The sequence below is a fragment of the Brachyistius frenatus genome, unplaced genomic scaffold (assembly GCF_029030835.1).
Source record: "Brachyistius frenatus isolate BFR_SWC_R1_liver_20210118 unplaced genomic scaffold, ASM2903083v1 Contig_7, whole genome shotgun sequence".
In the NCBI taxonomy this organism is placed as follows: domain Eukaryota; kingdom Metazoa; phylum Chordata; class Actinopteri; family Embiotocidae; genus Brachyistius; species Brachyistius frenatus.
In genome coordinates, this window is record NW_027210606.1 from 6,414,431 (window position 1) to 6,426,548 (window position 12,118).

General features: G+C 42.3%; 1 protein-coding gene across 6 annotated transcripts in view; it reads left to right on the forward strand.

The window, feature by feature from the left end:
- Positions 1–12,118, forward strand: part of LOC138615549 (LIM and calponin homology domains-containing protein 1-like) — a 30,849-nt gene that overhangs the window by 11,197 nt on the left and 7,534 nt on the right. For 4 of the 6 annotated variants that reach the window (XR_011310546.1, XM_069689229.1, XM_069689232.1 and 1 more), the window contains 13 exons: positions 35–105; positions 1,423–1,624; positions 1,917–2,123; positions 2,643–2,951; positions 3,128–3,397; positions 5,438–5,695; positions 6,752–7,108; positions 7,240–7,557; positions 9,358–9,777; positions 10,024–10,062; positions 10,899–11,028; positions 11,131–11,288; positions 11,391–12,048. Coding sequence is in view for 5 of the 6 variants with exons in the window: in XM_069689229.1 (XP_069545330.1) it covers positions 35–105; positions 1,423–1,624; positions 1,917–2,123; positions 2,643–2,951; positions 3,128–3,397; positions 5,438–5,695; positions 6,752–7,108; positions 7,240–7,557; positions 9,358–9,777; positions 10,024–10,062; positions 10,899–11,028; positions 11,131–11,288; positions 11,391–12,048 (3,397 nt within the window). In the remaining variant the exon portion in view is untranslated. The remainder of the gene's footprint in view (positions 1–34; positions 106–1,422; positions 1,625–1,916; positions 2,124–2,642; positions 2,952–3,127; positions 3,398–5,437; positions 5,696–6,751; positions 7,109–7,239; positions 7,558–9,357; positions 9,778–10,023; positions 10,063–10,898; positions 11,029–11,130; positions 11,289–11,390; positions 12,049–12,118) is intronic. The other 2 variants (XM_069689230.1, XM_069689233.1) reach the window with 2 other exon arrangements.

The window sequence follows — 12,118 nt, forward strand, 5'->3', positions numbered from 1 at the left end:
GTTCGAGTGTGTTTTTTTTGTTTTGTTTTGACAGTCTGGACTCCTTCGGCTCTCGCTCGCAGCACAGCCCTTCTCCTGACGTGGTTAATCGAGGAAACAGTGATGGTCAGTTCTGATTTCTTTTAAATTTGAGAGAGCCATGCTCGCTGCTGACTGTTTCCCATTCCTTCTAGTCTTTATGCTGAACTAATGGCCTCCTTAAATTACAAACATAGAGACGATATTGATCTTCCTCTCTAACTCTGAAAAAGAAAGTACAAAAGTTACCAGCATGTTGAACTATTCCTTTAAATACAACTCGCTCATCCAGAAATAGACTGACTGCTGTTCTCCAGCATGTTGGGTTTTAACCTTGGTATAACATGATCGGTCAGGCTGCCTGTGGACAACAGCTGAATGTCTCAGTGTGTGTGTGTGTGTGTGTGTGTGTGTGTGTGTGTGTGTGTGTGTGTGTGTGTGTGTGTGTGTGTGTGTGTGTGTGTGTGTGTGTGTGTGTGTGTGTTGGACCCCAGATGCAGCAGCTGTTGGTCTAAGTAGCAATTCACTCGAGATTTGGACCTCGGAAACAGACTGAGGTCAACATCCTGCCTGTCGTATGTCAGTGTGTGTGTGTGTGTGTGTGTGTGTGTGTGTGTGTGTGTGTGTGTGTGTGTGTGTGTGTGTGTGTGTGTGTGTGTGTGTGTGTGTGTGTGTGTTTGAGGGGGGCTATCACAGGCATCCTGTTTGTGCTTTTTATTTTGACAGCACAATATATGTGTAGCGGGGTGACCAAAAAAAACACTATCCCAAAGCCAGGAATAGCCTCATTCCCAGCGTTCCCTGCAGGTCACAGAAAGTGGGCTGCTGCCTACCAAACTACAAGGACATGGGTTGTAGTATATCTACTGTATTTGTCCTTTATAAAACAAACTGAATCTGTCTGTATTTTCTAAATTTGGTATGGTGTTAGAAAGCAGAAATGACAATAGTGACATGAGACATGAGATTAGTAACGACAATTTGGAGTGTTTGCATTTCTACCTTGGATTAATACTTGGTATTATCTCATTATCTTCATCCCACCTTTATTGTGAATGTCATATCAATAAATCAGTTAGTTATCGCTGAAGTTGTCAGATCTGTGAACAAACACGGCACATCCTGAGAGTAAAAACTGTTCTATGGATGACTGTCATCCAGTTACTGCTGATTCCTCCTGAATCTACGAGAAGAAGCCAAAGTTAGGTGGCGTTTCAACTTCTGTGGAATAAGGTTGTTTTGAGTGAACTGGAGTGATGTGTTTGTTTCAGATGGCATGGACCGGTTGTAATATGGGTCCCGTATGTTTGTAGTTTGCATAAGTTATTATACATGACCTAATTAAAAATATATCTCTGACCTCCATCAATCTTCTTCTCTGCTTCATCGCTCTGTGTCGCCCAGGACGAGGCAGCGACTCAGAGGCTGATGCCCCCGGCAGGAAGCCAGATGTGCGGAAGGATGACATGTTGGCCAGACGGACTGCCAGCAGTGAATCAAGAAGCTCCATCCCTTTCAACCAGTTCCTTCCCAACCGAACCAACGCCAGCTCCTACATCCCGACCCCGCGGCGAAAACCACACACAGAGGAAGGAGAGCAGCGCAGGTAATGACCTACACATTAAAAATCAGTCATTCTTATTCAAATGATTTGTATTTATAAAGCCAAATAAACTCTAAAGTGCTCCGGCGGGAAACAAAAGAAGAGGTAAAAGCAGAAATATGGTACAAACACACACACACACACACACACACACACACACACACACACACACACACACACACACACACACACACACACACACACACACACACACACACACACACACACACACACACACACACACACACCCCTCCTCATCCCTGATCTTTCCCTGCCATTACACATCATTCCTCAGTCACCCTCAAGCCACTCCAGAGCAATGCAAAAGAACCGGACTACACCTCAAAACTCCCAAGACTGTCACTTGGGCACCGGAGAACAATGAAGAGAGACAAAAACAGGAAGAGGAAATGGTCACCCAGGAAGTGTTGGAGCAGAGGAGGTTGCAGAAGTTGGAGAAAGCAGGAATTAAAGTTCTTCCTGCTGCCGTTCGCTACAGCAGGTCAGGGAGGACGGGCATGAGAACTGCTGCTGCTGCTGTGATGGTGGTTTGACAGCTTTGTTTGCATTCACTAACGAAGAGTTGATGGTAAATTCGTTTGTGGTTTGTTCATACTGGTGCTGTGGATTGAATTTTGGCTTTGTGGTTGCCGCGGTTTTTGCGTCTTTATGACTTTGGTGTGACGGCATACTGGTTTGTGGAGAGCCTGATAACTAACTGATTTCTCTTTCCCGGTTTTGTCGCAGAGTGATGTGTAGGAGAGGTTGGTTTAAACCATGTCTGTTCATATTGTGATAGAGGTTTCAGTGGATGGGAATGCTACATGACTAAACTCTCATTTTTGTTTGTGTTAGATGTCTTAATTTTCTGAATTTCAACTGACCCACAGGATTTACTGATAATATTTTTGGTCGCATGTCCATCCAAACCTGCACTTTGCTGCATCTGCTTAAAATGTGGTGCAGTGGATTTTCACTCGTCTTTGAAATGACTGCTACTCCATCCTATCTCCAACCCCAGCCCTGCCACAGTGGAGGAAAAGGAAGTGCGGTCACCGTCGCCAAACATCATCCTTCGCCGTGATAATGACTTTTTGAGCTCTCAGAAATCTGCATGGGATTCGTCCTCTGACGGGGAAGAGGAAGCACAGGCACGGAAAGTTCCAGATGTTTGTAGAGATGACCTGGCATCCAGACGAACTCATCGCGGCCCCGTTGCTTCCAAAGTGCATCAGTTTGTTCCAGCTCCTATATGTACCAACAAAGACCGAGAGCGCTGGGAAGGCATCAGACGAGCCTCCCAGCAAGCCCTGCAGGAGAAGGAGATCAGGTTAGCCACGTGTGTTTCTCTTCCATTTCCTCTAAATCGCATCTAAATTTTCTTTCTCATTTTCCTGCTCTTTCTTTCTTTGGGTGTCTTGGTCACTTGGGGTCTGATGTATGTGTGCGCGCTCCACTTTGATGGGTAACGTGCGCTGCCGCTGTGCCGGCTCTGTGATTGGACAGTGAGAAGGAAGCCGTCCCTGACGTCATTACACGAAGAGACAACCCCTTCCTAAACTGTGCCCCTCGCCACGAGGAAGAGGAAGATGGGGAGGAAGAGGTAGCAGAGGGAAAGGTTAAGGCGCTGCCTCATAAGCAGAAGGATGACCTGGCTCGTAGGCGGGCTCAGAGTAGGCCCCTCCCTCACAGGGACAGACCCCAAAGCTTTGTTTCTTCCTCCATGAGCCAGGCAGACATGCAGAAGTGGGAGAGACTCAAGATGACTGAACCAAGGTGCCCAACACACACTCTCTGTTTCAGCACACATGCAGTACAACGCACCTAGACAGTGGTGTATGTCAGTGTGTGGTTTGTTCACGACGGTATGTTTAAAAGCTGATGAGTAAATGTGCAGAGTACAGTATGTGTGCTTACGTCTGGCTTTAGTTCAGTGATGAGCAAATCATTGCAGGCAGACGATGGTCGTTGATTTGCAGAGCAATCTTTCACACAGTTACACCGGCAGTTTAAATATAATCAATACATAGACAGACAGACAGATGACGGATACTTTATTTTCATTGCATATAAATACATAACGAAAATTTTGTTTGGCAGTAATCCTTTTAGCAGCATAAGATAGTTAGTATAATAAAATGTGCATGTTTATGTACAAAGTCTATAAACATTATCACTCTTATATTTCCAGGGTTACAGCAGCGGTTCAGTCAGTGTTTGTTTTCCTGAACAGTGTTTAGTACCTTATTTCAGCTGCTATCTAGTTGAATCCTCATGAAAGCATTAGAAAATACACCCAGGTTGAAACACTCTCAATTCTGTTTGTGTCAAACGCTTTAAAATCCCAGATATATTTTGCCAACAGTTTTATCCAAAAGTATTTTTAACAAGGGTGTGAGACAGAACAGTAAAAAACTTTTTTTTTCACAGAAAATAGGAAATGTCAGTCATCAAAACAGTTTAAGAACATAAACTTATTTTTGGGTGGTGCACACAATTGGATGCTTTTTTTTTAATAGAATTAAAAGAGAATTAGTTAATATTGAATTATCAAACTATTGTTTGAACAATTTGTCAAAACAACATTTTATTAAAGGGTAGGTGCCACCATATATTTAGGCAGGAAACAGTTTCCAGGAAGCCACTGGAGACTTTGTTTATATGATTCCCTTTTTGCTCGGAACAAATGACATATAATTATTACACAGATTTAGTTTTTTTGGGATAAAGTTAAGCAAGCTGTTTCCTCTGTTTCCTGTCCTTGTTCTAGAGTTAGCTAACTGGACGCAGCTTCATATTGACCAGAGACACATGAGAGTGCCATCAATCTTCTCCTTCAATTCTTGGCAAGATAGCAAACAGTTACTTCAAGTCATTTATTAAGTCTGACATTCGTTCGATGACTGTTTGTCAGTCAAACTGAAGATCTATTCTTGGGTTCTGGAAAGTTATAATGCCCATTTGCCCATTGCATTTTTCATCCAATTATTGATTTAAATAACCAATAAATGATCATAAGCTTAGTCTGCATTATAAAAAGTAATTTGCACAAGTTTAAGTGAAACAGATTTAAGTCCCTCCCTCTAACATCATTTTTCTGTTAGATATTTAAAACGTCTGTTTTGTAAGAAGTAGACTTAGTGTCCTCTCTCTCTCCTTCTCTCTGTTGCTCCCCATGTTCTCATCTGCTTGCTTATTCTCCTCATTATTGTGCACTTCAGTCTTCACTGACAACCATTGAAACAGATCAGGGAATTGGCCGATGTGTATGAGACTCGGTGTGTAACCAAAAAAAGAGGCGACTGTTGGCAGTGCGCTCTGTGCCGCCTTTGTTTTTCTCGGTCTGTGCTGATGTCATTAGATGGGATAAAGAGTTTTTTGTGTTCCCTGAAGAGCAGCAGTAAGAAGGAAATTGTGGCTACCTAGACTAGACTAGACTAGACTAGTGTGTGTGTGTGTGTGTGTGTGTGTGTGTGTGTGTGTGTGTGTGTGTGTGTGTGTGTGTGTGTGTGTGTGTGTGTGTGTGTGTGTGTGTGTGTGTGTGTGTGTGTGTGTGTGTGTGTGTGTGTTCAAGTGATTGAAATACCAAACCCGATGCTTTGTCGTCTTCAGTGCATCCATACATCCCGTTTGATTCAACATTTCCACCTCATCCTTCTTTTGTCTTCACAGTCTGATCCCGTCTGTATTTACTCATGATGTCTTTTCCACCCTGTTTCTTTCCCCCTGCTCTTTTGCTGACTGTTGTTGTTGTGTGTGTTTGTGACTGTGCGTTTGTCCGTGTGCCTGTCTTCGCTTGTGAGACTGTATTTACAGTGAAGCTAGTCCAGCCCCTGTGTGTCAGGCTTGTCTGGAGAAAAATTATGGAAGTCCTTTCAGCGGATCAGCAAAGGCTGGACGAGGTCACAGCAAAGTTGTGACCTTTGGGGGCGTGACTGAGATCGGGCAGCCTATAGACACAGTCATGTCAAGTGAAGGGGAGGAGACGGAGTTGCTAAGACAACTCCTTTTCAAGGCAACTGTAGCCATGCCTACCACTGGCCTGGGCTCCCAGCTTTCAGAGCGGGAACGCAGGTATGGACGAGGCCAAATCCAAAAACAGTTCAGCTGCAGTGGCTCAAATCCTAAGTCGCCTGCATTAGTATGGACTGCACTGAGCAACAATAGGCCCTTTTTCTGCTGCACTACTGATCTCATTATTTAATTAATCTGCTTGTCAGTGTCATTTGGAAAATATTTTACTTTTCAAACCTATTTGAATTAGTATAATAGGTCGTTTTAATGCACTTCTCTGCATTGTACTGATCTGCTTGTAGTTTCAGTAGGAAACAAAGATATGCGCTCACGTGCATGTGCACACAGTGCGACAAGTAGTGCCTCATAAATCTGCCAGGCTGATTGCAGATGTATCAGTACTGGCATATGTGTGTGAATAACAAGACATCGCAGTAGAGAAATATGTTTTTGGTATTTTATTTTTATTTTTACAATACATAGTCGACAAGAGACCGCTGACGAGAAAACATCAAACTTATCATGGTCACACTGAATCATAATAAAATTTAAGTCAACTTTATCAAAATATTTGCTTATTTTATATGTTAAAAAATGAACTTGGACTGATGCAGTATATATTTTCCAGATTTGATAAACTCTCAAATGTCAGTGTGCCTGGTGGCCCGGTGGGTTTTTGGGTGTTACCATGAACATGCAGTGTCTCTGGCTCTCTACTAGGTTCCTGACATTTCTCTACTGCCAGCTATCAAATAATGGCACAAAATGGCCCTCAAAATCTTTTTAAAAGACTATTTTAATGCCTCAGAAATTCAGTTTGTTTTGTAGTGATAAGCTATAAAAAAAAAATTAAAAAAAAATGCACCATTCATGCATTTCTGTGAGGTTTGTTTAAATCTGTTTCCCCTGGAGATATTTAACACTGTCTTTTTTTTTTTTAGATCTGTTACTTTTGTGTGCTTTTTCTAACCCTTGGACGGTTTAGACATTTTTCCCTCCTTACAATCTGTACTCGCCTGCTCTTCTGCATGTTCATGCCTGGATTTATAGTTGCAATGATGGGTAGATGATCCATCTTTGCTGCTGTGGTTTGAGCTTTATACGATACTCTAACAGTCAGGTAGATGGAGCTGATCTCCATCAGACTACCCCTCCCTCTGCTGACCCTCCACCCTGGACCCCTGAAGCCACTCCCACTCCTGCTGAGCTGGATGCTCGTCTGGCTCAATATGAACAGATAACAGAGGAGGAGGACGAGGAGGAGGAGGAGAGAATCCCAGATCTTCAGAAAGATGATATGATGGCGAGGAGGACAGGTGTTTTCCATAAACAAAACACAAGTACAGGGAGTTACAACCGATTCCTGCCTCTGCCTACATCCAAGCGCCGCACACAAGGTGATGTCACCACGGACGCTGCTCCACGGAACAAAAAGGAAGTTCAGGCAGAAAGGAGCAAGAAACTGAACATCAGGTGGGCTGAGGTTTAATCTGGACTGTCTCTAACAGGATGCAGAGGCCACTAACAAGCACAGTGTTGTTTGCTTCAAAGACATTCTCTCATTTGATGTTTAGTTATTTAAATTCTAAGACTTTCTGTCACAGAGTGGAGCCACAGCAAATCAGAGTTCCCATGGAAACACCTCAACAGCAGCCTGAGACGACGATGATCCGAACAACGTCTTCCAGTGAACGTGAATACGATGATAATGAGGATCAGTATGATGAAAATGAGCCTGTGCCTGACCTGGAGAAAGATGATATGATGGCTCGGAGGACCGGATCATTCCAAAAAGCGAGTGCAGCCAGAACAAGCCAGTTCCTGCCTGTTCCTGGATCAGTCAAATACAACATCAGCCCAGTGGCTCCAATGAAGCAGCTGCACAGCAGACCCAAACTCATAGAGAGGATGGACAGAGAAAGGTATTTACTGCATTTGAATGAAGAAGAGATTGTGGTGTGGTCAACTATTGCAACTAACAATGGATATTTTACTAGGAGAGATGACTTTTAATGGCTTGAAGTACTGACATCACAGGTTTTCAGTGGCGATTCAGAGTATACTTAAAGATGTTGTTTTGGTTCTATGGCAGCATGTTTGAGTAGCTGCAGCTGGATGCCTGATGTGGTTTCATCTGTATCAGAAAACTGGTCCACTTGCTGTTGCGGTCGGATTCTTGCAGCAATGTTTGTTCTGTCACATGGCTCGGCTCGGTTTGTGCTTCGTTTGGACTAATCTGGTGTTTTCTTTTGTTGGTGACATCTAACTTCTGGCTTTGTTTGGCATGAGTTTGGTTGTTCAGTTCCAGTTGTGTGTTGAACTATCGGCTGTTATCTGCAAATTTGACATATAAATCACAGAAGGACATAAACAGCTGCTCCAGTGTTTGAAACTCTTGAAGGGTTGGTTCACCTTAATTACATAAAAAAGTAACCATTGAACAGGGTTTAGGGACAATAACCATTTCTTTAAAAGCCATTTATACCCAGTTATAGTCAAAATATTCTCCACATATTTTAAATTGCCTAAAGACACATTTTAAATCAGGAATGAATTAATGTGCTGTGTACTGAATAAAATAATCTGGGTTACACAGTGTACCAACCGCAAGCTGCCTCTGCTCTTTGTATATATAGATTTAAGTATTAAGTAGTTATTTTCAAGAACATTCAAGGAGATTATTGAAAAATTATGTTATGGCAGTTTAAGGTATCTGTTTTAAAGTTTGCAAAAGCCTGAGTAATTACGAGCTAAAACAAGAAAAATAAATATTCGTCTTCAAGTTTGGTTATTAGTTTAAACGGCTACAATGCATACATTTATCAATACAGTGCATCTAATGAGAAAGTGAACACAATGTGAAAGGGTGTTGCTCATAGTGATGAAACTTATGCATCTGCAGCTCCACTTGTCTCACAGCTTTGTAGTGAGTTTCTTCTCTGCAACTTTTACAGTTCTGCTTCTCTTTCACTGCTCTCATGGTGTCATTTTTTGCCCTCAGCATCTAGCTGCTCTAATAGAAAAAGCTCTATAAACCCACTGTACACTATCTGCTCAGCACCAAACAGCAGAGAGAAGCACAACTAGCAACATGCTGGTGAACATGTGTCTCTCTGGCATCTTAAGAGACAGATGTTTCCTTCAGTAGTTTGTAGAGACCAAAACAGAACTAAAAGAACCTGAATATTGGAATTAAACTCACCTGGTGAAAAGAAATACGACCCCAGTTCAATGATGATATTACTCGACAATCATAGATGCTACAAAAATTTGTACTGTGCTTAAATCATAATGCTGGAGGATTTATAAGAGACAAACTATTTAATGTTATTTCTTCAGTAGGTTATTCCAATAACAATATACCACAGTGTGTTCTGTGTATTTTCCAGATTAACAAGGACACTGTTTATGGATAGAGATATTGTTTTTGAAATGTAAAATCTTTTGAGTATCTTAAATAGAATTATGTTGACGTCGAGTGTAGTTCTGATTTCATAGAACCTCAGCCATTCATAACCAAAGCCATTTTCATAACTGGACACCATATAGGATATAAAGGAAAATATATATTACAAAAATTGGGTGAACTGTCCCTTTAAGCCTCTTCTGGTCCCTGCAGAAACAAGCACCGAGCAGATCAGCTGCAGTCGCCTGTGATGCAGATTTGCACTTTAAGCATATTTCCTGTTAATCTGGACCTCGTCACTGCATCGTTGTTTCAGCAGTGTTGTTACAGTGGCAGCAGAAACTCAGGCCCCGGACTCCAAAGCTCCAACCAGCCCCCCATGTGCCGGGCTGAGTGAGAGGCAGGAAGAGGAGGAGAAGGAGGAGGAGGAGGAAGAAGAAGAAGAAGAAGAAGAAGAAGAAGAAGAAGAAGAAGAAGAAGAAGAAGAAGAAAAGCGAGAAAAGAATGTCATGATGTTCCCCAACACCAGTGTCACAGCTGTGACTGAACCCCTCTATACTCCTTTCCTCATGCCTGCACCCGGCCCTGTTACTACCCAGATGTGTAGAGTGGAGGCAGAGCTGGAAAAGCAGAGAGTGGAGGAGAGTTTTGAGGTGGAAGAGAGAAAGAGGGATGTGATTGAGAAACCACAAAAGAAACCCTTCTGGCTGGAGGACAATGAGCCACCTCCAATGATGTGAGACGCCTGTTGAATTTTTTTTTCTTCATCACTTCCCTTCTCTGTCTGCGTTTATTATTTTAATTCAGATTTGTCAATGAAAATGAGTGAAAGCCAAACATTTCTATCTTTTAGTGTCTTTGGGTGCAGTGATGCCACGTTTGAAATCGATGGCACCCCTTGAAATGTGAAGTGTTGCCACTCTGTTACCCATTCCCTCCCCTGCTCTTTCCTCTCATTCACTTAACTCTGTTGTTGTTTTAGGATGAGCCGACGAGTTGCTTTTATGTCTGACGACACTGAGTAAGTGTTTGAGCGTGAATCTGGATCAGCTTCTGCATGAAAACAATATAAACATGCTATGCACATTACATTTCAAGAGTAAACTCCCAAACTGTATTAACACTGAATGCAACAGTCACACATACACACACTAACCTTGTGCTCATTCCTTTGTCCCATCATCACTAACATTAGGCCTTTTATTGTCACCTTTTGGTTATAAATTATACTTTTACTGTAATTCTATTTTTTACTTTATTTATTTAAAATAGTTATTCATTAAAACACATTAATACAGATTTCTCATTCAACACCACAGTTAGGTTTAATTTATGTGTTTAGTTTCCTAAAATTAGTTATTTATGTTTGCTAAGTTTGATTGGTTTGTGATTAGTTTACAGAAACAGTCCCAGTGGTAACGTGACCAAACACATACACGACTAATATAAATCCACTACATCGAGAAAAAGAGAAATAAGAATAATAGATTTAGAGGTAATAATTTGTACGTGTAGTGGACTGTCTTTGGTTGTGTATTTGTTGCTGTGTGTGCGTATTTAATCGCAAGATGTTGCAATATTACTGTATATTTTGAAAAAAAAAATCCATTTCCTTATTGTTTCTGCTGCTTTTCGATCATGGAATGTTTATTTCTTTTTACTACAGCGTACCTGTTATTTGAGATTTTGTGTTACACACTGAAATGACCGACGCGAATATATGATAGAACGATTAAAATCAAATTAGCCTTTTAAAAAAAAATTATTATTCTTTTTCCAAACTCAATGTCACACAAGTCAATATTTATTATGTTTCAGGAACTCTTACAAGGTAACGCTGTCTTCTTCCTTTTCTAGAAGTGTGAGTATGAATGACATCCTTAACGAGGAAGAGGTGGGACACTTACCGCCACTGAGCCAATCACGATATGAACGCATGCATGAGCCGTACAACAACTTTCAGGAAGAGGAGGACCACTGGCAAGACGTAAGCAACTTGTGGTACTAAACTAGAGTAAGACAGCATTTAAATAACAGATAGAAAAATGATTCAAATGATACCAATATCCTGAATTAACACTGTGGACAGGAATTGGTTCGCTGGAAGAATCGCCGCCGCAGCGCATCACAGGAGCTCATCAAAAAAGAGGAGGAGAGGAAGAGGATAGAGAAAAGGATGAAGAATGAGGGAGGTGACGGCAATAAGAGGAAAAGCATTAAGACTTATAAAGAGATCGTGGAGGAGAAGTAAGTATTTTTAGGATTGTCCTTAACGTGAGACAAACTTATAAAATAACATAAAATATTACAAAATCTAATACTTTATGTGTGTCTTTATTTCCTTTCTAGGGAGCGCAGGGAAGCAGATTTGTGTGAAGCCTACAGAAAGGCTGCGACTCCAGAGGAGGCAGCCTTGGTTTTACAGCGTTACGCTCTCCGCTTCACCATCAGCGACGCAACACTGGACAGCCTAAAGCTGCCCAGATCCACCGCAAAACCCAAACAGGACGTAAACCAGGTGGACGACAAGGAGCTCATACCGGAGGCTGCTGCTAATAACTCTGAGATGTCAGACATCCTGCACAAACCAGAATCACCCGCTGTAACAAACCAGAAGCACCTAAAACCAGAAAACATGGAGACAGACACGACTGTTAAACAGGAGGAGTCATCTGCCGCCTCCACCTGCTCTCCAACACCAAACAGTCCCATCTCCATCGTCACACACTCACAAAATGTGCCACCTCAGTCACTGCAGCGTCACGAACCACAGACCCAACTCACCCAGTCTGCAATTACACATCAGAAACAACCAATTACAGGAGACGCACAGCAGCCACAGACCAAACACACTCCACCTCAGACTGCACAAGTACAGCCTCACCCCACGCCGCCTGCACAAACACTCCCCTCCCCTCCACCTGTGGCCTCCAGACCAGTCCCGCTGCTGGCAGCCAAACCCTACTACCAGCCCAGGAACACACTCTCTGGACACAAACCTGTTAAGGTAAGGGCTCCTCATCAGTAAGTCATAGCAGTCAGCATCATCTGATCGTTCACTGTTCCACATTATTGTT